Source organism: Leptonychotes weddellii, chromosome 11 (genome assembly GCF_054177405.1).
Source record: "Leptonychotes weddellii isolate Sample4059 chromosome 11, ASM5417740v2, whole genome shotgun sequence".
NCBI lineage: Eukaryota > Metazoa > Chordata > Mammalia > Carnivora > Phocidae > Leptonychotes > Leptonychotes weddellii.
Window position 1 is genome coordinate 34379632 of NC_138379.1, and position 24722 is coordinate 34404353.

General features: G+C 42.3%; 1 protein-coding gene and 1 long non-coding RNA gene across 5 annotated transcripts in view; one reads left to right on the forward strand and one right to left on the reverse strand.

The window, feature by feature from the left end:
* The window catches only part of E2F8 (E2F transcription factor 8), a 17699-nt gene extending 7166 nt beyond the window's left edge, over positions 1-10533 (forward strand). For all 4 annotated transcript variants that reach the window (XM_081798470.1, XM_031029658.2, XM_081798469.1 and 1 more), the window contains 7 exons: positions 1780-1917; positions 3637-3840; positions 4147-4234; positions 4493-5024; positions 8840-8972; positions 9090-9478; positions 9775-10533. In XM_081798470.1, the coding sequence (XP_081654596.1) occupies positions 1780-1917; positions 3637-3840; positions 4147-4234; positions 4493-5024; positions 8840-8972; positions 9090-9478; positions 9775-9957 (1667 nt within the window). In that variant the 3' untranslated portion in view covers positions 9958-10533. The remainder of the gene's footprint in view (positions 1-1779; positions 1918-3636; positions 3841-4146; positions 4235-4492; positions 5025-8839; positions 8973-9089; positions 9479-9774) is intronic.
* LOC145716177 (uncharacterized) overlaps positions 1870-24722 on the reverse strand; it is a 50972-nt gene continuing 28119 nt past the window's right edge. Inside the window, exons 2-3 of the long non-coding RNA XR_014138647.1 lie at positions 13534-13635; positions 1870-3339 (exon numbers count right to left, since the gene is read on the reverse strand). This is a non-coding gene — a long non-coding RNA (uncharacterized LOC145716177). The remainder of the gene's footprint in view (positions 3340-13533; positions 13636-24722) is intronic.

A 24722-nucleotide genomic window follows, 5' to 3' on the forward strand; every position in this document is an offset into this window, starting at 1 on the left:
CTGTAACATTGTCCCCACTTTGCACATGTGGACTATGTGGTACCCGAAGTCTAAGTGAGCAGTAAATTGTAAAGTGGGTCCAGAACCCAGGTCTCTGCTCTCAGATGTAAGGGTATAAATAACTCTTCTAAAATCGTTCCTAGAAGTGACCTACCTGCAGCACCATTGGCTTGCCGTTTTGAAAGAATGGTTTTAGCCAGACCCACTCAAAGTAGGAAGGGGGCCTGGACTGGGTTCCTGATACGGGGATCTGCCCGCGCCTCAGGGACCAGCTTTGCAGGAGCCTCTAGGAAGAGAAGCATGTGGAAAGAAGGACTCAGCAGATGGGAGGGGACTGCTGTGCGCCCACCTCTCCCGGGGCCATGTCCAGGCAGGGCACGAGGCTAGCCTGACCAGGGGACCCGCTGTGGGGAGTGCCCGGGAGCTCAGACTCCTTCCCCATCCCTGTAAAGCTGCACTAGTCCCTCGAAAGTATATTCCAACATCCCCAGCTTGATAGTGACTCTATAAAGATAAAAGTAAGTCGAGGGTAAAGGCAATAATACCAGCAATTGGCTTGGGAGATGTGCAATTTCAGAAAACAGTCCCGGGACTACTGACAGGCTGCCTGATTTTTCTGACTCACCAGGCAGTTTTCAGCATTCCATTTCACTGGTTAGTCACAGCGTCAGAAACCATTCCAGGAACTGCAAATGGGTCATTTGCTGAATCCCCAGGGAATTCAGAACCCTCTGGCCTGGCTGTGAAGAAGGAGCCCAACTTATGATTTTGTACTATCAAGCTGGAAGTAGAGACAGACCTCTTGTAACAAAACTTTTTAAGATATGTAAGATTTGTAGAATTCACAAATCTCTGCTTTGCATATAACTTTAAGGACAGTATAAAAATTTACAAATTTCGATGGGGTAGAGAATCTTCCATGTTTATGAGCTAAGTAAATCTCATTGTTACAAACTATCACAGGCAGGAAAGCAGTACACTTTCTATCGGTGCTTTATTTGTTCATAAAACTCTTATGAATCCTCATTAGAAGATGCCCAGCAATGGGAACTTTTTATTAAAAACTCTGTAACGTAGGGCCTCCTGGGTGGCTCAGTCGTTGGGCGTCTGCCTTTGGCTCGGGTCGTGATCCCGAGGTCCTGGGATCGAGCCCCGCATTGGGCTCCCTGCTCAGCGGGAAGCCTGCTTCTCCTTCTCCCACTCCCCCTGCTTGTGTTCCCTCTCTCACTGTGTCTCTCTCTATCAAATAAATAAATAAAATCTTAAAAAAAAAAAAAATCTGTAACGTAGTTCCCGATAGGGTGATCTCATGAAGTCTTTTTTCCTTTTTCAACCGTTGTCATTTCAAAATTCAGTACCCGCAGCAACTGAAGTCTTTTCAATATTTAAAACTATTTTTTGTTTGAATTAAAGCAGTCTCACCAGAATAACTTAAAAGAGTCACATTTTCCTCTGTCTGAGGTTGATGGCTGGGATAGCTCTCTGAATATACATGAAGTCTTTTTTTTTTTTAAAGATTTTATTTATTCATTTGAGACACAGAGATAGAGAGCATGAGCAGGGAGAGAGGCAGAGGCAGAGGGAGAAGCAGGCTCCCTGCTTAGCCAGGAGCCCAATGTGCGGCTCGATCCCAGGACCCTGGGATCATGACCCGAGCCAAAGGCAGACACTTAACCATCTGAGCCACCCAGGCGCCCCTATACATGAAGTCTTTATGAAGCAAAGTCCTTTGATCTTTCATTATTCCACTAAGTCGTATATATACCTTTTATTTTCCAGCAAAAATTAGGAGGTTGTATGATATAGCTAATGTTCTGAGTAGCCTGAATCTTATCAAGAAAGTTCATGTTACAGAAGAAAGAGGCCGAAAACCAGCTTTTAAATGGACAGGCCCAGAAATCAGTCCAAGTCCCTGTGGTATGTATTTGCTTCCCTTCATTCCTTGCTTCGTTGTTGTGAATTAATGCACACTGAGAGATATTCTCTCTTCCCCTCCCTGCCTACACTCCCACATGGAAAGGATGTCTATAAGTTGTTGGAAAGACAAAGATGACTGCCAATACGGAAAGTTTGGCAATGGGTTCCATCAGCAACCCACAGTCCAAAACACCTCCTACCCTGTACCCAAGAAGCAGAATCTGTGTGAAAGGCCCTAACAGAGCCTACACACACTGAGAATATGAAATGAATTCATTCCAGTATTAATATTCTAGTCTCCATCTCACCTCTGGTGTTCTGACATTTTATATTCCACCAAAGATCCCGTGCCGAAATGTTTAAAGTGGCAAGAACACGGGCCATGGAGGCAGAGGGAAACTTAGCCACTTATTAGTTGTGTGGCCTTGAGCAAGTTTTATCTCCAAGGCTGTTTCCTCACCGGCAAAATGGGAAGAACAGTGGTGCCTTTGCAAGGTTATTGCGATTTTGAATATACATTGACTCTTGAACAACGCAGCATTTAGGAGCGCAGTCGAAAATCTGCATATGACTTTTGACTCCCCCAAAACTTAACTACTAATAGCCTATTGTTGACCAGAAGACTTAACAATAACATAAAGTCACTTAGCAAGTACTTTGTATGTTATATGTATCATATACTATATTCTTACAATGAAGTAAGGTAGAAAAAAATGTGACTAAGAAAATCATAAGGAAAAGAAAACACATTTACAGTACTACACTGTAAAAAATCCATGTATATGTGGACTCGCTGCAGTTCGAGCGTCCACTGTAATCTCAAGAGAGAGGTCCCTTGGTGCAGGAATTCTGAGTGTAGGCTCAGGGGCCAGACTGATGGGTTCATATCCCAGCCCACTTTCTACTAGCTTAGAGACCGAGGTCAGTGGGTTAATGTCTCAGAGATGGGGATGCATTTCCAAAGAAGTACCTACCTGGTGGAGTTGTTGAGAATGTCTTACTCCGTTCAGGCTGCTATAACCGAATACCATAGAGTAGGTGGCTTATAAACAACAGAAGTTTATTTCTCACAGTTCTGGAGGCTGGAAAGTCCAAGGTCATGGCACCAACAGATTCATTGTCTTGCCAGAGCCTGCTTTCTAGATGACCGTCATTTTGTCATAACCTCACATGGTAGAAGGGACTAGAGAGCACTGTGGGGCCTCTTTCATAAGAGCCCTGATCCTATTCAAGAGGGCTCCACCGTCATGACCTAAGCACCTCCCAAAGGCCCCATCTCCTAACACCATCACATCAGGGGGGTTGGGATTTCAACCTGTGAACTTGAGGGGCCCAAATATTTAGTCCATCGCTGTGAGAGTTGCCATATTTCATTGGGTTAGGACTCCACCGATTAGAAGATGCCCAATTTTGTGTCTGTATCTGTAAGAAAGAGAAACCACTAATGATTACACTCCAGCACATCACTGGTTGGTTGTAAGACGCAGTGGGTTTCAGAGATGTTAACGTGTGAAATCTTACCTCCGAATTCAGTTAAAATAAGATTAACAAGGTTTTGTACCAAAAGCCCTTCAGACAGTGTCTGTCCCAGGGTCGGTGCTCTATAACTGTTGATGCTTTCATTCCTAAAATCTATCTCAGACTACACTTAGGCTTCAGCTCCCATAAGAAAGTAGAGATTCTGGCCAGATTCTGACCCCCCGCCCTTCTCTCTTTCAGGCCTTGGCCCTGTTCTTCCTCTCCTCCCCTCCGATCTGGAAGAAAAGCGTCCTTCGAAAGACAACTGTGCCAAAAACCTCTTTTCCACGCGTGGGAAACCGAACTTCACTCGACACCCATCTCTTATCAAACTGGTAAAGAGTATAGAAAGCGACCGGAGGAAGATAAATTCTGCCCCCAGCAGCCCCATCAAGACCAACAAAGGTATGTTTTCAGTCGCGTCGGGCTCTGCTCAGAATTCCTTTTCTATCTGATTCGTTAGCTTACTTAATCCCTATGGTACTTGTTAGAGAACTGTTTCAATACCCTTATACCCGGACCCACTTGAAGCCTAACCCATGTATGAATGAAAGGATAAAAAGTAAGTGGTGGGCTTTATCGTTTCATTGCTGTGTGATTTGGGGGGTGAGGTGCATGTGTTCTGTTCCTTTGACTTCAGTCATGTTTCATCTGTGTGAGCATTTATTCTTTTGCTTTGACCAACACCCCCCCACCTTTCTGTTTTACCAGCTGAGAGTTCTCAGAATTCGGCACCCTTCCCAAGTAAAATGGCTCAGCTCGCAGCTATTTGCAAAATGCAGTTAGAAGAGCAATCAAGGTAGGTTAGCAATACTTTTTGGTGGCAGGATGAATTATTTTTACATTGCATCATTAGGATTACTTATTTTATGTAAGAATATGCGCTAGCCTTGGAAACCGGCGAGATAATCTTTTCTATAGCTCTTAGGCAGTCATTACAGACACTATCTGCTAGTTTCATAAACGCATGGCTTCAATTTGGGCCAGTCTAAAGTGGCAGAACATTTTAGAGAAAATGCGTTTCCACTGTGTCATGTTTTGAAATCTTGTCTCTTAGTGAACCCAGAAAGAAAGTGAAGGTACAGCCAGCAAGATCTGGGCAGTGCAAACCCGTGGCCCCTCTGGACACCCCAGCAAATGCTGAGCTGGACCTGACGGCACCGTCCCTCATCCAGCCCCTGGGGGTGGTGCCCCTCCTCCCCAGCCCGCTGTCACCCGCAGTGCCAGTGATCCTACCTCAGGCCCCTTCGGGCCCATCGTATGCCATCTACCTGCAGCCTGCCCAAGCCCAGACCGTGACACCACCCCAAGGCCTGAGCCCCACAGTCTGCCCCACCCCCTCTTGTAAAGCTACAAGATCAAAAGACGCCGCAGATGCCACCACCGAGAAGGCCACCAGTGATGCCACCAAGTCCAGTGCCTGCGCCAGGCCCGGAAGCTTGCTGCCAGTGCCCGAGAGACCAGGTGCCAAGAACCGAGACAAGGAGCCTGCTGGAGAAAGAGGCTCAAAGAGGGCAAGCCTGCTCGAGGACAGTGGTTCCAAAAAGAAATTTAAAGAGGACCTAAAAGGACTTGAAAATGTCTCCGCAGTAAGTAGAGCCTTGAACTGTGTAAAGCTTTGGGAACTCTGCAGTTGATCAGAGGAGAATGCAGTAGCTCTGAAATTAACCAGAGCAAAGGGCAGTTTCTCAGAAGACAAGGAACTGTTCCTTAGCATCCCATAATCCAAACAAAGCCCCAGACAGCTAATCCCCTGCCTGGGATGACGGCAGGGATATATTTAACCTTTGGATGAAGGGATTATTTGCTCTCTTTTTAAAGCACCACAGGTGGTTGTCCTTAAGTCCATTTCTCTGTCACATACTGGAATGCAAACACCTGTCATGAAAGTCTTAAATAATTTACAAGCAGACGTAACCTCAAATGAATGGATGGATGTATAGGGTTCCTGTAACTCCTGCTTTCTGAGTCACTACCTAATGTTTATTTGAGGTCATGTACCTGGCGTCTGTTGCCTGGATGAGAAATTGCTCCCTCTGTTTTTACTTTCCACCTAAAATTTAACCCCAAATTTCTGTTCTGTGTACTAGAGAAGTCAAGCTTATCTTGGCAGACTGTAGGTATATTTGGTGCATTGGCTTCTAGGGATTTTGATGTTCCAGATCATTTTTTTCCTAGGTGGAGTTAAGTTTAGGAAGGAATTTATTAAATGCCTACCAGAAGTATTAGGCACTTTTATATACGTTATCTCATTTTCTCCCTTGGGACAATTATATATGGAGGACATTATCACCAAACAAACCACCACTAAACGTGGAGGCAGATGTTAATCTCTCATTTTGTCCCAGCTCTTAACTCAAGCTATTTTATTTCTCTGCATCTTGTTTTTCCACTTCTATCAAGAATTTATTCCCCCAGTTTTTTCTGATCATCTCCTGGGTTGTAAAGCACTGTACTCTGGATCAAATCAAACCCAGCACCTGCCTTTGGTCACTGTTGCTTTTGAGTTCTTGCCCCAGGGCCCCGTTACAGGTTTTGTGAGGTTAAGTGCATTTATTACATGAGGGGCTTGTGATCCTTTTAAGGCACCGTATAAGCTGAAGGGTATTATCTGTAACTGTTGTTATTAAAGAGGCTTTAGAGTTTGTCAAATCTTCCCTGAGGATGGCTTCATGGTAACCATTCGAAACATCTATTATCTTAGCATAGTATCATTTTGCATTTAATATACATGCTAAGGGGGAAATCACCAGGCTTTGGCTTGACTCAATTTTCTGGGAGGTCCATAATCTCTTCGGGCCAATGGATATGATTTAATAACGGTCTCCTGTTGCTCACTTAGTCATTCAGGATTAGGATTTTCAGTGGATAGATTTTCCACATCCCTCTGCTTCTTTTCTCGTCTCTATGACTTCATTTTGACCATTTCTTTTTAGCATGGACTGAGCTGAACAAAGAAAATGAGAGATTCATGTGTCAATTCATTCATCAAACATTACTGAGAATCGACACTTCCATGGGGGGAGAAAAGGCAGTGTACAAATAAACACAAATACCTCAGGTAGTGAAGAATAAGAAGTAGTAAAAATAAAACAGCCTGATGGAACAGGAAGGAAGGGGTAAGAGGGCTAATGTAGGACTGACTAGATGAGAAACGTGCAAGCTGAAACATACCAAATTCATTCATCCTGCTAATTAATAGTTCTAATATAAAAAGACAAAAAGGAATTGGCATTATAGGTTAAAAGATTTCGTAAAGAATGTAGTTTGTAGAAAATGGAAAAATAATTATTAGAGTACTATAGGTTTTGCTGAAGATTTGAAAGAATTAAACCAGCAACCAGAGTAACTTGTACTATGAGAGAGTATGATTAATGGTTAGCAAAGAACAGCTCTTTGTAAAATGCCTAAATCCACCCATTAAAAGTTTCTGTTCCTGTAGCTTTCAAGGAACCCAACCAGTAAAGTTATGGAAACAGTACCAAACCTTTAAGAAACAAAATTAATAAATAAATAACCGTGTCGTAGAACAGTGTGAGCATTGCGGATTCTGAATTCACTGGTTCCCAAGGAAAAGATGGGACCTATTGACAGCTAAATCAAAGCGTAGACTATTGTTTGGACAATGGCGAGAAGAAAGATCTGGAGGAAGATAAAAGGAGGGCCCCCAGGTTACAAGAGCTGCTTTTAGCTTTTGCCAGGCCTGCTCGTGGTAAAGAGGAAATGGACTTTTCAGACAGTTCAGCCACCCAGGCAGGCTCTGTTTGGTGAAATGCAGAGACCAAGCAGACTTGGTGGGGGATACACACAACACAACACTGGCCATTTCTGTCGCAAATATAACTTTATTGCCTAAAGCTTTTGCTCCATGACATTTGGGTCTGCGATATGAATTAATCAGTTCTCTTTTTTATCTATAGTTTTTGATCTCTGGTGCCCTGCCCTTTAGTTTGTATGTTATTAAGAGCATTTCCTCGGTATCACTGGAACCTAAAGTACTAAGGGAAAAAAAAAAAAGCATAGTTGTAGAATTACTTAGTTCTCAATGAGGGGTCAACAAACTTTTTTTGGGAAGGGCCAGATAGTAAATATTTTTGGCTTTGCAGGCCATATGGTCTCTGCTAACTATTCAACTCTGTCATTGTAAAAATACAAGAAAGCAGCTATAGACAGAACATAAATGAATGGGCATGGCTGTGTTCCAATACAATTTCATTCACACAACTAGCCCGGAGGTCACATTTTGGCCCGTGATTTTGGCAACCCCCTTCTCTAAATCACCATTTCTTAATATGTTTCCCTTGAATACCAATACTACCAAAAATTCAGCTGCCAAATCACCCAGGAAATGCTACATGCTGGGTGCCCCCTGGAGATTTACAATGCGTGCCATCATCAAAGCCCCTCAGGAATTCTTTAATAAAGACCCCATTTTCCTTCGTTCAGTTCAGCATTCCTGAGACCTCTTCGACCGTGCGTGATTCAAGTAGGGCCAACTTGCATCCCATGGAACCAGGGTTCCTCAGAATACTCTAGGAAATGACCATCCTACATGATTCAAGAACAATCCTATGGGGCACCTGGGTGGCTCAGTCGGTTGAGCGTCTGCCTTCAGTTTGGGTCATGATCCCAGGGTCCTGGGATCGAGCCCCGCATCGGGCTCCCTGCTCAGTGGGAAGCCTGCTTCTCCCTCTCTCACTCCCCCTGCTTGTGTTCCCTCTTTGGCTCTCTCTCTCTCTGTCAAATAAATAAATAAAATCTTTAAAAAAAAAAAAAGAACAATCCTATAATAATTCGGCAGTGCCATGATGGTGCCCAACTGCATTAAACGTGATTCTGATGGCAGCACATCATACCAAAAAGTCTGCTGGTGGGACTTAAGATGTCAGTGTGGGGGGGGTGCTGGGCAAATTCTACCCTTAAGCAGGCTCACTGCTAGCTTTAGAACACTTCCTAAGACCACAGACAGCACTTAAGAAACCAATGGCTTATGATAGTCAGGACAAATGTTGGACTAGGAGGGAGGGATATTGTCTTCCGCTAGCCAGAGAGCTGGCCCACCTGTAGCCCATACTGTTGGATGCTTTGGTCTTATAAGACAAACCGCCACTCGGGGCGCCTGGATGGCTCAGTCGTTGGGCTTCTGTCTTCGGCTCAGGTCATGATCCCAGGATCCTGGGATCGAGCCCCACATCCGGCTCCCTTCTTGGTGGGAAGCCTGCATCTCCCTCTCCCACTCCCCCTGCTTGTGTTCCCTCTCTCGCTAGCTCTCTCTCTGTCAAATAAAGAAATAAAATCTTAACAAAAAAAAGACAAACCACCGCTAAGGGATATGAGTCCTGGCACATGGGCATTGTCCTTCCATATTTGTGTGTAAAATAAATCCTTCCTCCTTGTTTTCTAGACCCTGTTCCCATCAGGATACCTAATCCCTCTCACCCAGTGCTCATCCCTGGGGACAGAGTCCATTCTGTCTAGTAAAGAAAACTCAAGTACGCTTTCCCCAAACCACAGGATCTACAGCTCCCCAATCACAGGTGCGTGTACGTAAAACACTATTCAGATGAGTGTCAGGCTCAAGTTCATGTAAGCCTTATAAGCTTCTCAGACAAATGCCTGTGCTTTTAAGATATCTTCCCCCCTTTTCTTTCCAGGTGTTATTCCAGTGACATCATCCGAACTCACGGCTGTTAATTTTCCCTCTTTCCATGTAACACCTTTGAAGCTAATGGTCTCACCAACTTCCGTGGCAGGCGTCCCTGTCGGGAACAGCCCGGCTCTCACTTCGAGCCACCCCGTTCCCGTCCAGAACCCAAGCTCAGCCATTGTAAACTTCACCCTGCAGCACTTGGGACTCCTCTCCCCCAGTGTGCAGGTGTCCGCCAGCCCGGGAGCTGTTCCCGTGTCTCCAAGAATAGAGGCTGTTAGTGTCGTACCAGACAATGCAGGCACTCAGCAAGGACGGGCCACCAGGTACGACTCTCCAGGCCCAGGACAGAACCAACCGAATGGACAATCAGTTGCTTTGACGGGGACACAACAGGTGAGAGCATTTCCATTTAATGGATTTTTTTTCCCCTTGGGTTATTAAGGCCCAGATATCAGTATCATGGAAGACTTGCTTTTGCTTCTCTTCCCTGGAGAGGGAAAGGATGGGAGGAGGAGGAGACTGAAGGCCTCGCTGCCTTCCAAACCCAGGATGAGTACCCAAGGAGTCCACAGTCCTCCCGGCCCATTGCAGAATATGCCAGGCACACAGCAGGAGCCCTCCAAGGCTAGTAGGCCATACCTATCTGTGTGGATTTGACGTCTTTTTCTTATTCCTCTCTTTCCAATCAGCCTGTTCCCGTGACACCCAAAGGGTCTCAGTCAGTGGCCGAAAGTTTCTTCCGGACCCCAGGTGGACCAGTGAAGCCGACAGGCCCATCCCACGTGGATTTCGATGGTGCTAATAAAACCTCCGTAGGAACTCTCTTTGTCCCACAGCGAAAACTGGAAGTCTCAACGGAGGATGTCCGTTAATTGACATACTGGGCTTCATTTACTTTTCTAAAGAGTTGTTTAATAGAGAAGATGTGATCAGACTGGTTTGGAGAATACATTCTCTGAAAATACTGTAAATATGTTGGGAGTTTACTTAATTTCAAAGCAGACACTTGTTTTCCTACACACACACATACATGCACACACACACACACACATATTTGTACTAAGCTAATTTCAGCCATCGGTCCTACCAGGTAAAAGCAAAATGTTGAACTAAGGTGTATTAACTTCTGGAGGAAAGGGTTCATCGTCTCACTGTGCCTATAATTATGCAATGTAAGCGTATTAAAGTTGACTTCCTTTTGAGTGACTCTGTGACATGCGCAATGCAGCATTCTCGTCACCTTTGCACAATGAAAACGCTGTGATGTATAATGTATTTTTAAATGAGAGGGCTATAGCTATATTTTTTGTAATTCCTTTAATCTGTTCTTGTTGCCGTGTGTCCTTTTGTAAAGTTTGCAGCAATCCTCAATCAAGTCTATGGAAAAATTATTTATAAAGCGTATTTTTAATCATAAGTTGTTCAAATTAAAACTTTTCTAAAATGTATTTCACATTTTCATTTGGCCAGTTCGGGCACTGCTGGGAGAAAATGAAAGCCTCACTAGCTGGGGAGGCGGATCCTTGGTAAGGACGGTACCTCCTGAGTTCCCGTAGATGCACCACGTTTATAAAATGTTCCTACATTCCTTCCCACTTTTGATCCTCGCTGTGGCTCTACTTTTCAGCGGTTAAAATGGCTTTGGAGAGGCTGTTGCTGGGCCACGGACTCCCAGCTGAGTCTCCTGCACTTTCCATCATGCCTGGGGAGATTAGAAATGAAAGAGAGGAGCAGGGGCATTTCCTATGCGGGCCTCACCCGACCCGCATCCAGCCTGTCTCCTGCCGCATCCAGCCTGTCTCCTGCCGTCTACAGAGGAGGGGCTGCAGTTCAGTCCTCCCACCACACTTTCCAAACAGCCAGGCTTCGGGGATAGGAAAGCAGCAGTAGGGATTCCGATTTACTCAAGGAACTACCACGGTAAGCCCCCATGAGCCCCAAGAGAAGGAACGAGCTATAAGGGGTTAAGCGTGCATCTCCTTGACTCCCTCGTTATGGGAACTGCACCTTCACAATTGACACAGGCCTTCACTGGTCAGCGTCTTAAAGGATCATCATGCTATTTCCTATATATTTACAATATGCTAGCTACTGTGCTATACATTTTAAAGGCATTATCTCCACAAGCTAAAACTGAGGTCACCGAGGCTGACAGGGATTAAAGCAGTAAGTCCAGAATCACACTGCTAGAATATAGAATGACTCAGGTGTCCTGGTCCTTATCTGTCACCCATCTGCTAACACACGCCCACCTAGCTGCTGTAGCAGGAACCGAGCACACTCGGGGTAATCTAAGATCATCCCTTTCAAATATACATGTTTTGTTTGCACAACCAAGTACAGCTAAGAGCAGATTTTCATGCTGACCTAGAGACTCCCCTTCACCCTAGAGAACCAATATGAGCTATTTCTTCCAAAGTACCTCTGCCTTTGCTTTTATCCTACTTGGAGGTCATGTGAATGGCTCCTGATATAAGAAATGGCTCCTGCCTTTAAGGTGCTTATAGTTGAGGAGGACAGTATGTATGCATGCATAAATGAAAGCATTTCCATCCAGTAAAGAGATGGTAACTTGCCAAATGGTAAATACCGGCAAAAGATACAGTTCAGTGGAGGCCACTAGATTCAACTACACACAGACAACTGAGAGAAACCAACCCAGTCATGGTAGCTCTGAGGCGATGAAGCTCCTTGCATCCCCTCTTCCGCCCCTAAAGCTGAGCTAGAGAGATCGGAGGCCAAGATTTGGTTCTGCCCCCTATCAATTCACATGAAGAAGTACCTTCCCAGCACTGAGGTTTGGGGAAATCAGATGCACAGAAAGAACAAGCTATGTTCGACTTCAAGACAGCTCTGGGGATCATCCCACTCAGTTCTTCCACTTGGACAGATTCATAAGGTTGCCCCCAAAATCCCCGCTTTCTAGTGTTCATGCCCTTGTGCGATCCCCTCCCCTTGAGTGTGGATGGGACCTATGTCTTCCTTCTAACTAATAGGCTACAGTAAAGGGATTGGTGTTTGTGTGATTATGTGTCCACGGTTATGTACTTACATCACATAAGATTGTAGTGTAACCTAGTTAGGGGAACCCAACACAGCAAGGGACTGTGGGCAGTGTTCTTGGAGCTGAGGGGAGCCTGCAGCTAAAACTAACAAGAAACTGAAATCCTCAGTCCTACCTAGAACCACAAGGAACTGAATTCTGCCGACAACCTGAGTGAGCTTGCACATGGATCTTTCCCTAGTCAGGCCTCAGACGAGCAACTCTAAATGACACCTTGATCACAGCCCTAAGAGACCTCAAGCAGAGAACCCAACTAAGCTGCTCCTAAGCTCCTGACCCATAGGAACTGTGAGATGGTAAATCTGTGTTGTTTTAAGCTGCCTTTTGTGCGGGGTGCCTGGGTGGCTCAGTCATTAAGCATCTGCCTTCGGCGCAGGTCATGATCCCAGGGTCCTGGGATCGAGCCCCGCATCAGGCTCCCTGCTTGGCGGGAAGCCTGCTTCTCCCTCTCCCACTCCCCCTGCTTGTGTTCCCTCTCTGGCTGTCTCATTCTCTGTCAAATAAATAAATAAAATCTTAAAAAAAAAAAAGATGCCTTTGTGGTAACATGTTATACAGCAATAGATAACCGATACAACCACTATTACACAGGGATGAAGTCATCAGAAGTTGGACAACTAATAAACCACTTGTTCTCCTAATTGTCTTCTTCCAGTTTGTCTTATTACTGTTCATTGGTTTTATAGACATTCATAGAAGCAAAGAGCACAGGGACATGGTAACCTGAAAGGCTTTCATGGGAGAAGCACTGTCTGTTCATCTTAAAGCGGGAATCAACTTTCAAGATGCCAAGTAACACCACAGTAGTGGTCAATTACCTGCCCAGCTTGCAATTTCTTTTCCTCAGCTGCCTCCTCATTTCCTCTTGAGGAATTACTCAGTGGAGCCCATTGGCTGTAACTGGGGGCCCCGCCCATATCTAGCAAGAGTGAGCATGTCACCCAGCCTCAGCCAACCTCCCTGGGATTTGATGTTCCATTTCACCCTAGCAGGGACCTCTCTCCCCATGCCGTTCTGGCTGCAAGTCTATTGCTTGGGCTCCTGTGTCCCAGCTTCTGGAAAGGTCATGGTACCCGCTCCTGTTAGAGCCTGATTTTCAGCCATCCACTGATTCTGCGGGCCTTTGGTGTCCTTCCAATAAGTTTCCTTGGCTTAAAGTTGCCAATCATTTCCACACCTGGTAACTAAAGGGCTCTTACCAAATCACAGAGGGAACCCAAGAGCCAAGGCTTCCCAGTTCTCAGACCAGACAGTTCCCTGTTCGCTGGGCCTGGCGGAATGCAGCTGAATGCAGCCGAGGAGTGAATAGATAAGATGCTTATCTCACCCAAAATTTGAGCAACTCACCTATGTTCAAGTGAATGCCAAGTGCCATTTAAAATACCTGAAAGGGAACAAGTTGAAAGAAGAGATGAAAGGAATCCAGGAAACTGATGGCTTTGAAACAACTTCCCTCAGCCCTGTCCTCTTCAAGCGATTAGTGCTCCTGCAGATAAAGGATAAAGAGATTTTCAGAACTTAAGCAGATAAGCTGTCTGAGCAATCCTATTAATTATACAGAGCAGTGTGGGTTGACTGCAGATTCCCTACAATGTGTATCACCGACTGGTAGTTTTCAAATCTTGAGGGCCTAAAATAAGAGATAAGTTGGAAGGAAATGTGTCATCATTTTAGGTTAAAGAAACTATCAGTATTTAAATCAATGTTTAAAGAAGTGATTTTACATCTCAGTGGCCTATTTGAGTACATTCAGGTCAATTATTTGCTCCATCAGATCAGTAACTAAATGAGGACCTGTCATAATGGCCAACAATTTGTAGGAAAATACAGGTAGGTCATATATTATCAGTGTCCTCTGACAGTCAAAGTAATTAACTGCATTTCTGAAAGGCTACAAGAGAATCTTCCATAGTCCATGAGTTAGGCTCAGAGTCTGATTTGCCCTGTATAAACCGAATTCTATTTAAAAAAGTATTTTTCCCAGTTTTTACCATTTGCCTAGCACTGTGTTATGCAAAACAATGCCTATTATCCTACTTTGGATAAGAAAAGATCCTCTGTGTGTGAATCATCTATAAGTTTATCCTGAATGAAACTTCTAGTTACTATTGACTAAAATCTTTTTAAAATGATAATATAGCTCCCTAGATTCCTAAGTAGAGTACTTGGAAATAAACTTTTTCTTCATGTTTCAGAAACTCATGAGCACTATTGTTTTGTTAAATTCAAAGTCAACCAACAATGTAGACCATCTATGATAGAGTAATATCCTTGGCGGCTGGCTATTTGACATGTAGGTAGATCTATATGTTCCTAAAATAAATGGCTCCAGGGTATTATGCCTTTCGAGCTCTATTGTTATGGTTCTCTGCCACCAACTTTGATTTTAGCTTTTCCTTGCCTCTTCCCTCTACCCTCACGATAAATCTCTTTTCTAACCCAGAGAAACTAGAAGATTCCAGGGGAACTGAAGTCACCACACTCACTTTTATAAACAATTCCAAGTTGATAGATTTCTAACTACTTAAGGAATGTTCTATCTTTCTCCTGGGGGAAGAAGGCCATGAGCTTCTCCTCAGGTGTCCCGTCCGCCTTGCCAATCCATTGTCTTTCTCACTGTCCACACAGATCCAAATTTGTTGATACTGAGAATCTGGGACCATGATGGAATGCCAGGAATGTTGAATATAAATTATATACCTATATTCATTATCAAAATCCAGCACTTAGACAATAAGGGCATTTCTGCATGAAGATATTCTTAAGAAATAGGACATGTCCCAGATGCACTAGGGGAAAGAGTGGGACTCAAGAGTTAAAAGGAATCATTTTTATTGAGTATCTACTATCATACCTACTTCAGAACAATATTGTCAGGTGGTTACTATTGGCCCCATTTTACGAATGAGGAAGCTAATTGCAGAAAGCAGGAAGAACGCATCCCAATCACAGCCTAAGGGTGCAGAGCCAGCATGGATGAGCAGATCTGCCTGGCAACAGCACTGCATTGATTCCAGAATACCGCACTCCTGAGTGCCACCATACTAAAGCCGTCACACATTTCCAGACTGTGGTAAGATGGGCTGATTCCAGATTATTCACTGGCAAATGAGAACAAAGCTTCAGGAGCATTACTCCTGAGGCGTCTCTATTTTTCAGGCCTCCACCTGTAATGCAGAACTCTACTGAGTTCTGTAAGCCAGAAGAACATTTCACAAAAACCCTTTCATGTTATTATGCTTGCGCTTTTGAGTTGGCCAACAGAGGAATGCTTGGTTTCTCAGATTGAGTGGTTGGTGACTGCTGTGATTCTCCAGCTCACCCTTTCAAACGTTTACTTCCCCAACTCCTCCTACGATTGTGCACAGTCTAGTTCCTATAAGACATCCCTTACATCATAACTCATCAGGGTTCTGCTTCCCTGATTAAACCCTGACTCTGCAGGTGGCACTTTGGGGAAGAAATGGGAAGGGGGGTGTTCCAGAGGTGGCCAGGGGCTGTCTGCTTCCCAGTGCCCAGAGAATAGGATATGCTAGCAAGTGGGCACTTTACAATCTGTGGGTCATTTTGGTTGCCAATATTTTCACAGCCACAAATCTAGGAGCTAAACCATTTTTAGGTCATAGTGTCCTTTACAAATGCATTGCATGGAACTCAGCCACTGCCCAGTACAGCTGACTGACTCAGCTCAGTGATGATGCCAGGACACTCTGCATCCAAGGATTCACCTGATTGAGCTCAGTCAGACAGAAAATGCATGGCCGAGGAGCCAAAGGCCGGCTTCTAGCCCCAGCTCTGACCCCCCACACAAGACACTTCACTTCTCAGGTCTGCTTTCTTTCATAGATGTGAGCTCAAGGAAATAACTTGAGGTCCCTTAGAAATAAATTTTCATGAAAAGCAAATTTAAACTCACCAGTGATTCCTAGCACATAAGAAATTGCACTCAACTGAAAGAATTTTGTCAAATGTATGGGAAAGGATTAATCCTAGGGAGGAAAGGAGGCTCTTAATGAATCCACTAATCCTCAGACTTCAGTATATCCCATATTCCTCCTGGCTAGCACCAAATAGAGCAGACTTCAAATTTATTGCTGCTATTATTCCAAGAAGTTGCAATTTCCACAAAACTAATTTTACAGGTTGGGAGTCCATTTGGTCTGTTGGTTTTAATATCTGGACTTTGTCTATTAGTTCTATATATATATTTTTTGTCTGCTTTGTGACATTATTTGAGATGTCCTATGTCATCTGTAGCTTCAGTTAAAAACTTGAGGGAAGTGAACAGACTGGCAAATCACTTAACAAGCAGTTTCGTGAATGGAATATTCTGAATATAGAGCTTGGGTGTCTCAAGGTTGGAAAGAAACTGGGAGATCATCTCATCCAGGGGTTCCCAAACTTCCAGCGTGGACTCCCACTATGGGCCCCTAAAACGGTGCCAAGTTGGCTATATCAGAAACCCAGAAGCATCTTCTACAGATTCTTGGGCTCCTATCCTCAGAGATGAGTCTGGGGTAGGGTCCTAGAATCATTGAGTTTTTTGTAAGTTTCCTGGTTAATTCAAATTGGTTGCTAGGTTTGAGAATAACAATCTGGAAGAATCGTCATCTGGTATTTAAATTGTCACTACAGAACTTCTGGTACGAATCAAGACAGAGTAAGACCATTACAACCTATCTCTCCCATTGATTATAAATAAAACCTCTGGACAGAATACAAAAGCAATTAGCTGAGGACTCTGCAGAGGAAACAGTAGCAAACAGACTGAAAGGGGAAGTCAAAACTTGAAGAACAACTCGTATGGCAGTGAACTTAACTTAGTTTTTCTTTCCTTCTTTATTTCTTGGCTTTAGTCAGAGGGTGGCCTGAGGCCTGGAACTGAGCCACAGTCTGACAGCAAAGAATCTTAAAGGCACCCCCTTTTCTAGCCAGAGGACCAGGAAAGGGGGCCCCTTAATCTGAAGATGCGGAGAATGCCTTTCAGTTTTTGATTTTTTATTCTTCTTTTTCCCCTCCCAGTCCTAGTCCTAAAGCGGCACTGTCATGGCAACAGCAGCTTGGGCATGGGCGCTTAAACCCTACCACAACCCTCCCTCAGTGCACAGGGATTGGAGAAAGGAGTCTCAAGGGTCCAGAGAGTATGGGATTCCGATTACTTTCTTCTCTTTTTTTCTCTTCAGGTTGCCCCAACCCACCCCAGATGCTCAGAACTGTGTCCAAGGGTATGAGCTAAAATTCTGAGAGAAATACTCACTTTCTAGCCAGAGGGCTAGGAAAAAGGACCCCTGGGAGCCAGAGAGTGTCAGGGAAACTCCAAGGATGAGAAACTTGGAGACGGAAATCCTTTAATTTTGTATACAAACTACCGTTAGTGTCTGATTCACCCCTAAGTGATGCATGCACAAAACAGACCCAAACAAGAATAAGGAAGGCTTTGAGAACCAAAAGATGATAGAAATCACTGCCCAAGAAACAGATTAAGACCTGAATGGGGTATACGTTGGGCAGACACACACAGCACAGCAGAAGCTTTGAAAACTGAACTGACATTAGAACCACCACTCTCAGAAGGCAAGACACAACTTGAGCTATGAGCCAAACCAGGTACACTACCTGCTAAAATAAACAAACATTAATGTAAAAATTAATGTTCTCCAGAGGATTTTAATAGAACCCAGAGTCTCACAACATAATGTTCAAAATTCTAGGATACAATCCAAAATTACTTGACTTACAAAGAAACAAAAACAAAGAAAAGAAAAAGTCTGCTCAGTTTTCAAAGTAAAAGATAATTGACAGATGCCGAACTCAAGATGATCTGGGTGTTAGAATTACAAAGATTTTAAAGTGACTATTATAACCATGCTCTATGAAGTAAAGGTAGACACTCTTGAAATGAACAGAAATATAGATGCTCTGACCAGAAAAATAGAAACCATAAGTAAGAACAAAGTGGAAATTTTAGATCTTTTTTTTTTAAGATTTTATTTATTTATTTGACAGAGAGAGAGAGAGAGAAAGCACAAGAAGGAGGAGCAGCAGAGGGAGAGGAAGAAGCAGATTCCCCGCTGAGTAGGGAGCCCAACATGGGCCTTGATCCCAGGACCCCAGTATCACGACCTGAGCCTAAGGCAGACGCTTAACCAACTGAGCCACCCAGGCATCCCAGAAACTTTAGATCTTAAAAATACAGTTTCTGAAATAAAAAGAAATTCATTGGATGGGCTCAATAGCACAAACAAAAAATGAACATTCTCCAGAGATTTTAGTAATACCAAGAATCAATACAGAGTCCAGAAATAGACCCATGCAAATACAGTCAATTGTTTTGTTTTGTTTTGTTTTTTGACAAAGTGCAAAGGGACTTCAATGGAAAATGAATAGTCATTTCAGCAAATAGTGCTAACACAGTTGAACATCCATACCCACACAAAAGTAAACACCAACATGCACCTCACACCTTACACAAAAATAAACTCAACATGGACAGTATGCCTGAATGTAAAAAGTAAACCTATCAAACATTTAAAAGAAAACATAGGAGAAAATCTTTGTTACTTTGAGTTAGGCAAAAAGTTCTTGGATACAACCCTGAAAGCATGATTCATGAAAGGCAAAAATTTTTTTTTACTTTTATTTATTTATATTTTTAAGTAATCTCTACACCCAACATGGGGCTCCAATTCACAAACCCAAGATCAAGAGTTGCATGCTCTACCAACTGAGTTAGCCAGGCACCCCAAAAGATAAAATTATTAAATAGGACTCCATCAAAATGAAAACTGTGTACCCATAAAGAGGCTTTACAAATATTTTTAAAATGAAACGACCAGCTGGCAAAAATATTTGCAAATTACACATCTAACAAAGCACTGGTAGGCTGGATATGTAAAGCATTCTCAAAAATCAACAATAAAAAACAATCCAGTTCTTTTTTTCGCTTAATTTTTTTTAATTTTTATTTATTTTTTTAAGTAATCTCTACACCCAACATGGGGGTTAAACTCATGACCCTGAGATCATGAGTTGCATGTTCCACTGACTGAGCCAGTAGGCACCCCAGAAAGATCTGATTTTTTTTTAAGTGAGCGAAAGATTTGAAAAGTCAGTTTACTATAGAAAATACATGGATGGCACACAAAAAGATTCTCAACATCATTTTTCATTGAAGAAATGCAATTTTAAACCACATTAAAATACCACTATTAGAATGGCTCAAATTTTAAAAACAAAAAATTGATCATGCCAAATGCTGATGAGGGTGCAGAGCAACTGGAACTCTCATTCATTGCTGATGGGAATGCAAAATGACCCACATGCTTTGGAAGGCAAATTGATAGTTTCTTATAAAGTTAAACATGGACTTACCTTATGATTCACAAATTCCACTCTGAAGTATTTACTTCAAAAAATGAAGTTATGTTCATACAAAAACCTTTATATTAATGTTTGTAGCATATTTATTCCTATTCACTCAAAACTAGAAACAACCCAAATATTCTTGGCATTTATCCTTTGTGGTGTTCTCTGAGCTTCCTAGATTTGTGGTTTGGTGTCTGACATTAATTTGGGGAAATTCTGTCATTATTCTTTCAAATATTTCTTCTGTTCCTTTCTCTCTTCTCCAGGTATTCTCATTATGCGTACATTACAGCTTTTGTAGTTGTCTTACAGTTCTTGGGTATTCTGTTCCACTTTTTTTCAGTTGTTTTTCTCTTTGCTTTTCAGTTTTGGAAATGTCTATTGACATGTCCTCATGCTCACTGATTTTTTCCTCAGTGTGTCCAGTCTACTAATGAATCCACCAAAGGTATTCTTTATTTCTTTACAGTATATTTGATTTCTAGCATTTCTTCTTCATTCTTTCTTAGAATTTCCATCTCTCAAAGGGAACCCTCTTACACTGTTGGTGGGAATGCAAGCTGGTGCAGCCACTCTGGAAAACAGTATGGAGGTTCCTCAAAAAGCTGAAAATAGAGCTACCCTATGACCCAGGAATTGCACTACTAGGGATTTACCACAAAGATACAAATGTAGTGATCCAAAGGGGCACCTGCACCCCAACGTTTACAGCAGCAATGTCCACATTAGCCAAACTCTGGAAAGAGCCCAGATGTCCATTGACAGATGAATGGATAAAGATGTGGCATATATATATATATATGGAGTATATATAAAATGGAGTACTACTCAGCCAACAAAAAAATGAAATCTTGCCATTTGCAACAACATGGATGGAACTAGAGGGTATTATGTCAAGCGAAATATGTCAGTCAGAGAAAGACAACTATCATATGATTTCACTCATATGTGGAATTTAAGAAACAAAACAGAGGAGCATAGGAGAAGGGAAGGAAAAATAAACCAAGATGAAATCAGAGAGGGAGATCGTAAGAGACTCTTAATCACAGGAAACAAACTCAGGGTTACTGGAGGGGAGGGGGATGGGGGATGGGGTAACTGGGTGATGGATATTAAGGAGAGGACGTGATGTAATGAGCACCAGATGTTACATAAGACTGAAGAATCACTGAACTCTACTCTGAAACTAATAATACTCTATGTGTTAATTAATTGAATTTAAATTTAAAAAATGAAAAAAAAAAAAGAATTTCCATCTCTCTGCTTACATTACCTATCTGTTCTTGCATATTGTTTACTTTTTCCATGAAAGCTCTTAGCATATTTACCATAGTTATTTTAAATTCCTGGACAGATAATTCCAACACTCTTGCCATATTTGACTCTTCAAACTCTCTTTTTTGTCTTTTGATATGTCTTCTAATTTTTTGTTGAAATCTGGACATGATATACTGGGTAAAGGAAACCCAGTACTGGTTTACATGGATGTTTCTATTCCAGTAAATTGTGATTCTCTGTATCCACCTGACTGCCTCTCCAATTTTGTCATGTGATCTCGATTCTCTAATGGATCTAAGAAAAGTTGTTGATTTTCAGTTTGTTAAGCTTTTTACTTGCTGTTAGAATGAAGTGATGACTTCCAAACTCCTTACATGCTGTACTAGAAACCAGAAGTCCCTCAAATATTCTTCAACTAGTGAATGGATGGACACTATGGTAGATCTATACAATGGAATATTATTTAGCAATAAAAAAGAACAAACCATGGATGAGTCAATAACATGGATGAATCTCAAGTACACTCGGTAAAGTGAAAGAAATTTGACTCAAAAAGCTGTACACTGTGTAATTCCATTTATATGACATACTCAAATAGGGCAAAACTATGGAGATAGAGAACAGATAGGTGGCTGCCAGTAGTTAAGGTTGGAGGTGGATTTGACTATAAAGGGGAAGTACAAAAGAACTGGGTGGGGGGATGGTGGAATTCTTCTGTATCTTCATTGTGGTAGTGGTTATGTGAGTCTATGCATTTTTCAGAATTCACAAACCTACATAATAAAAAGTATATAAATTTTAAAGGATTTTTAAAAATTGCCATTACAACATTCCATCTGAGTTCCTTCCTAACTCTATTTGAAGATTTCCTGTGATGGGGAATTTACTCTTTTCAGAGACCACTGATGCTGTTATTACAGAGCCTCCCAATCACTGTGCTGTGAAAGGGTCACAGGAGGCTAAGATAGTAAAAATCTCAATCCTCAGGCATGCAGGAGTCATTGGGCTACTCTTATCCACAGTGGGCTGTAAAATTCTTCCATTTTCTATTATTGCCATAAAGTGGAAAAGGATGCACTATGTTATTAGATAACTCAAATTTTCTTTTTTTTTTTTTTTAAGATTTTATTTATTTATTTGACAGAGAGAGACATAGTGAGAGCAGGAACACAAGCAGGGGGAGTGGGAGAGGGAGAAGCAGGCTTCCCGCGGAGCAGGGAGCCCGATGTGGGACTCGATCCCAGGACCCCGGGATCATGACCTGAGCCGAAGGCAGACGCTTAACGACTGAGCCACCCAGGCGCCCTCAAATTTTCTTATATGTTGAAACATTATCAGTCTATCTGCAAGGTGTCCCCTTATTGGTCCTAGTTTTTCCCTTTCTCGGGACAAACTTATTCCTTCCTTATATATATGACAATCTACCAGATATTTGAAGATTTGCTATCCATTTTCATATTCCCACCATCATCAACTCTTCTCTGAGTAAATGTGTCTGGTTCTTTGAGCTGTTCCTCAGATGGCATGTTTTTAACATTCTTTATTGTCCCCTGAAACATATCTTTATGTTCAATATTTCTTCTCAGTCTCCAGAATAGAAAATGATATTTAATTTTCAGCTTTATCATAGGATCTACAAAGAGAACACTTTTATTGAAAATGGTCCCATGATTTCTGCCTTCACATATCCAACACAGAATGTATAATGCAATCTTTCTTTGAAAATATTACAGGGTCTCATGCTTATCAAGTTCTGTGGTCTAACTGAACCGCCTCTATACCATCTGAGAGTTCTTGGAGCACTTTCAAATTCCGGTGTTTGGGGACAACCCAAAAGAAGGAATTCATAGCCTTAAAATATCACCAAACAAATCAACAATAACTACAACACAACCACCAGCACCATATCTCAGCATCTATAAAAGGATCCACATCTATAAAAAGATCCACAGTTGTCACACCATATACTTGGCCCCTTCCAGCAATATGTCATTCTGTGACTAGAGGTCCTTATTGCCCTGACCACATTCTCTCAACTACTCATGAGGCCAAGTCCTCCCATCTTCCAGGAAATAAGAGACGTTTCTTAGGTCCCAGCAAATATGAGGAAATTGTTCCTCACTTACAAGGCATCTCACCCTCTACTTTCAGGGGACAGAGACATTGCTATAACAGCATGTAGAGTCAGTAAGAAATAAATTTTATCTCCTGTGGGTTTACAGAACATTAGTTGAAATCTTTTGGTCAGTGACCTCAGATGTGACAAAAACTGGTTTAAGAAATTGGGTTGAAGTCAGCCAACCCCAAGACATCCCTCAATGGATATTTGAAACACATATTGCAAGTTATATCTCAAATTTGACCACAAACGATTTTTTTTAATTCTATTTCTATTAATTCCTAAGTCAAGGAAATACAGGTAAAACAAAGTGTATTTCTACAAGCTAGAAGGAAGTTTCTGGTTAAGTGGTATTTCTGCTAAAACAGTTTAAAAGTAGAATTTTGTTTAAGTGTGTCTATGAAAAATGAGAATAACAGGGGCACCTGGGTGGCTCAATCGTTAAGCGTCTGCCTTCAGCTCAGGTCATGATCCCAGGGTCCTGGGATCGAGCCCCACATCGGGCTCCCTGCTCTGCGGGAAGCCTGCTTCTCCCTCTCTCACTCCCCCTGCTGTGTTCTGTCTCTCGCTGTGTCTCTCTCTGTCAAATAAATAAATAAAATCTTAAAAGAGAAAAAAAAGAAAAAGAATAACAGCTCTGTGAAAGACACTGACAAGAGACGAAGAAGACAAACCACAGACTGGGAGAAAATATTTGCAAAAGACATCTGATAAAGGACTGTTATCCAAAATATACAAAGAACTCATAAAACAATAGGAAAATGAATAATTCAATTAATATTGTTAGATGCTAAAAAGAAATGATATATCAAGCTATGAAAAGAAATGGAGGAAACTTGACTGCATCTTACTAAGTGAAAGAAGCTAATCATGAAAGGCTACATACTTTATGATTCTAACTATATGACTTTCAGAAAAGGCAAAACTATGAAGACAATAAAGGGGTGCCTGGGTGTCTCAGTTAAGCGTCTGACTCCTGGGATCGAGCCCTGTGTTGGGCTCTCCCTGCTCAGCAGGAAGTCTGCTTGTCCCTCTGCCCCTCCCCCTGCTCATGTTCTCTCTCTCTCTCAAAGAAATAAATAAAATCTTAAAAACTATGAAGACAATAAAAAAAAGATCAGTGGTTTCCAGAGGTTAGGGGACAAAGGGGGATGAATAGACAGAGCACAGAGAATTTTTAGGGCATTGAACATATTCTGCATGATAGTTTGATGGTGGATACAGGTCATTATATATTTGTCAAAGCTCAGAGAATGTAAAACACCAATAGTGAGCCCTAATGTAAACTATGGAATCTGGATGATAACGATGTGTCAGCGTAGGTTCGATTGTAACAAAGGTACTCCTTTGGTGCAGGATACTGATATTGGGGGAGGCTGTGCATGTTTAGGGGCAGGGGACATATGGGAATTCTCTGTACCTTCTGCTCAATTTTGCTGTAAACCTAAAATTGATTTTTAAAAAATAAAGCTTATTTTAAAAAATGGGTAGAACAGCATTTCAGAATATTGAGGGACTTTCAGGTTATACAAAAGGAAATTGTCACAGCATCTAGTAGGAGACAGGGACACAGCTGCACTCTCCAGCCTGAAAACTTCCAATTCTCTTTGTACCTGTGACACATTAAAGAATGCTTTCCCTAAAAACCTGAGTTTAAAACTCAACAGCAGCAATGTCCACAATAGCCAAACTGTGGAAAGAGCCAAGATGTCCATCGACAGATGAATGGATAAAGAAGATGTGGTATATATATACAATGGAATATTATGCAGCCATCAAAAGGAATGAGATCTTGCCATTTGCAACGACGT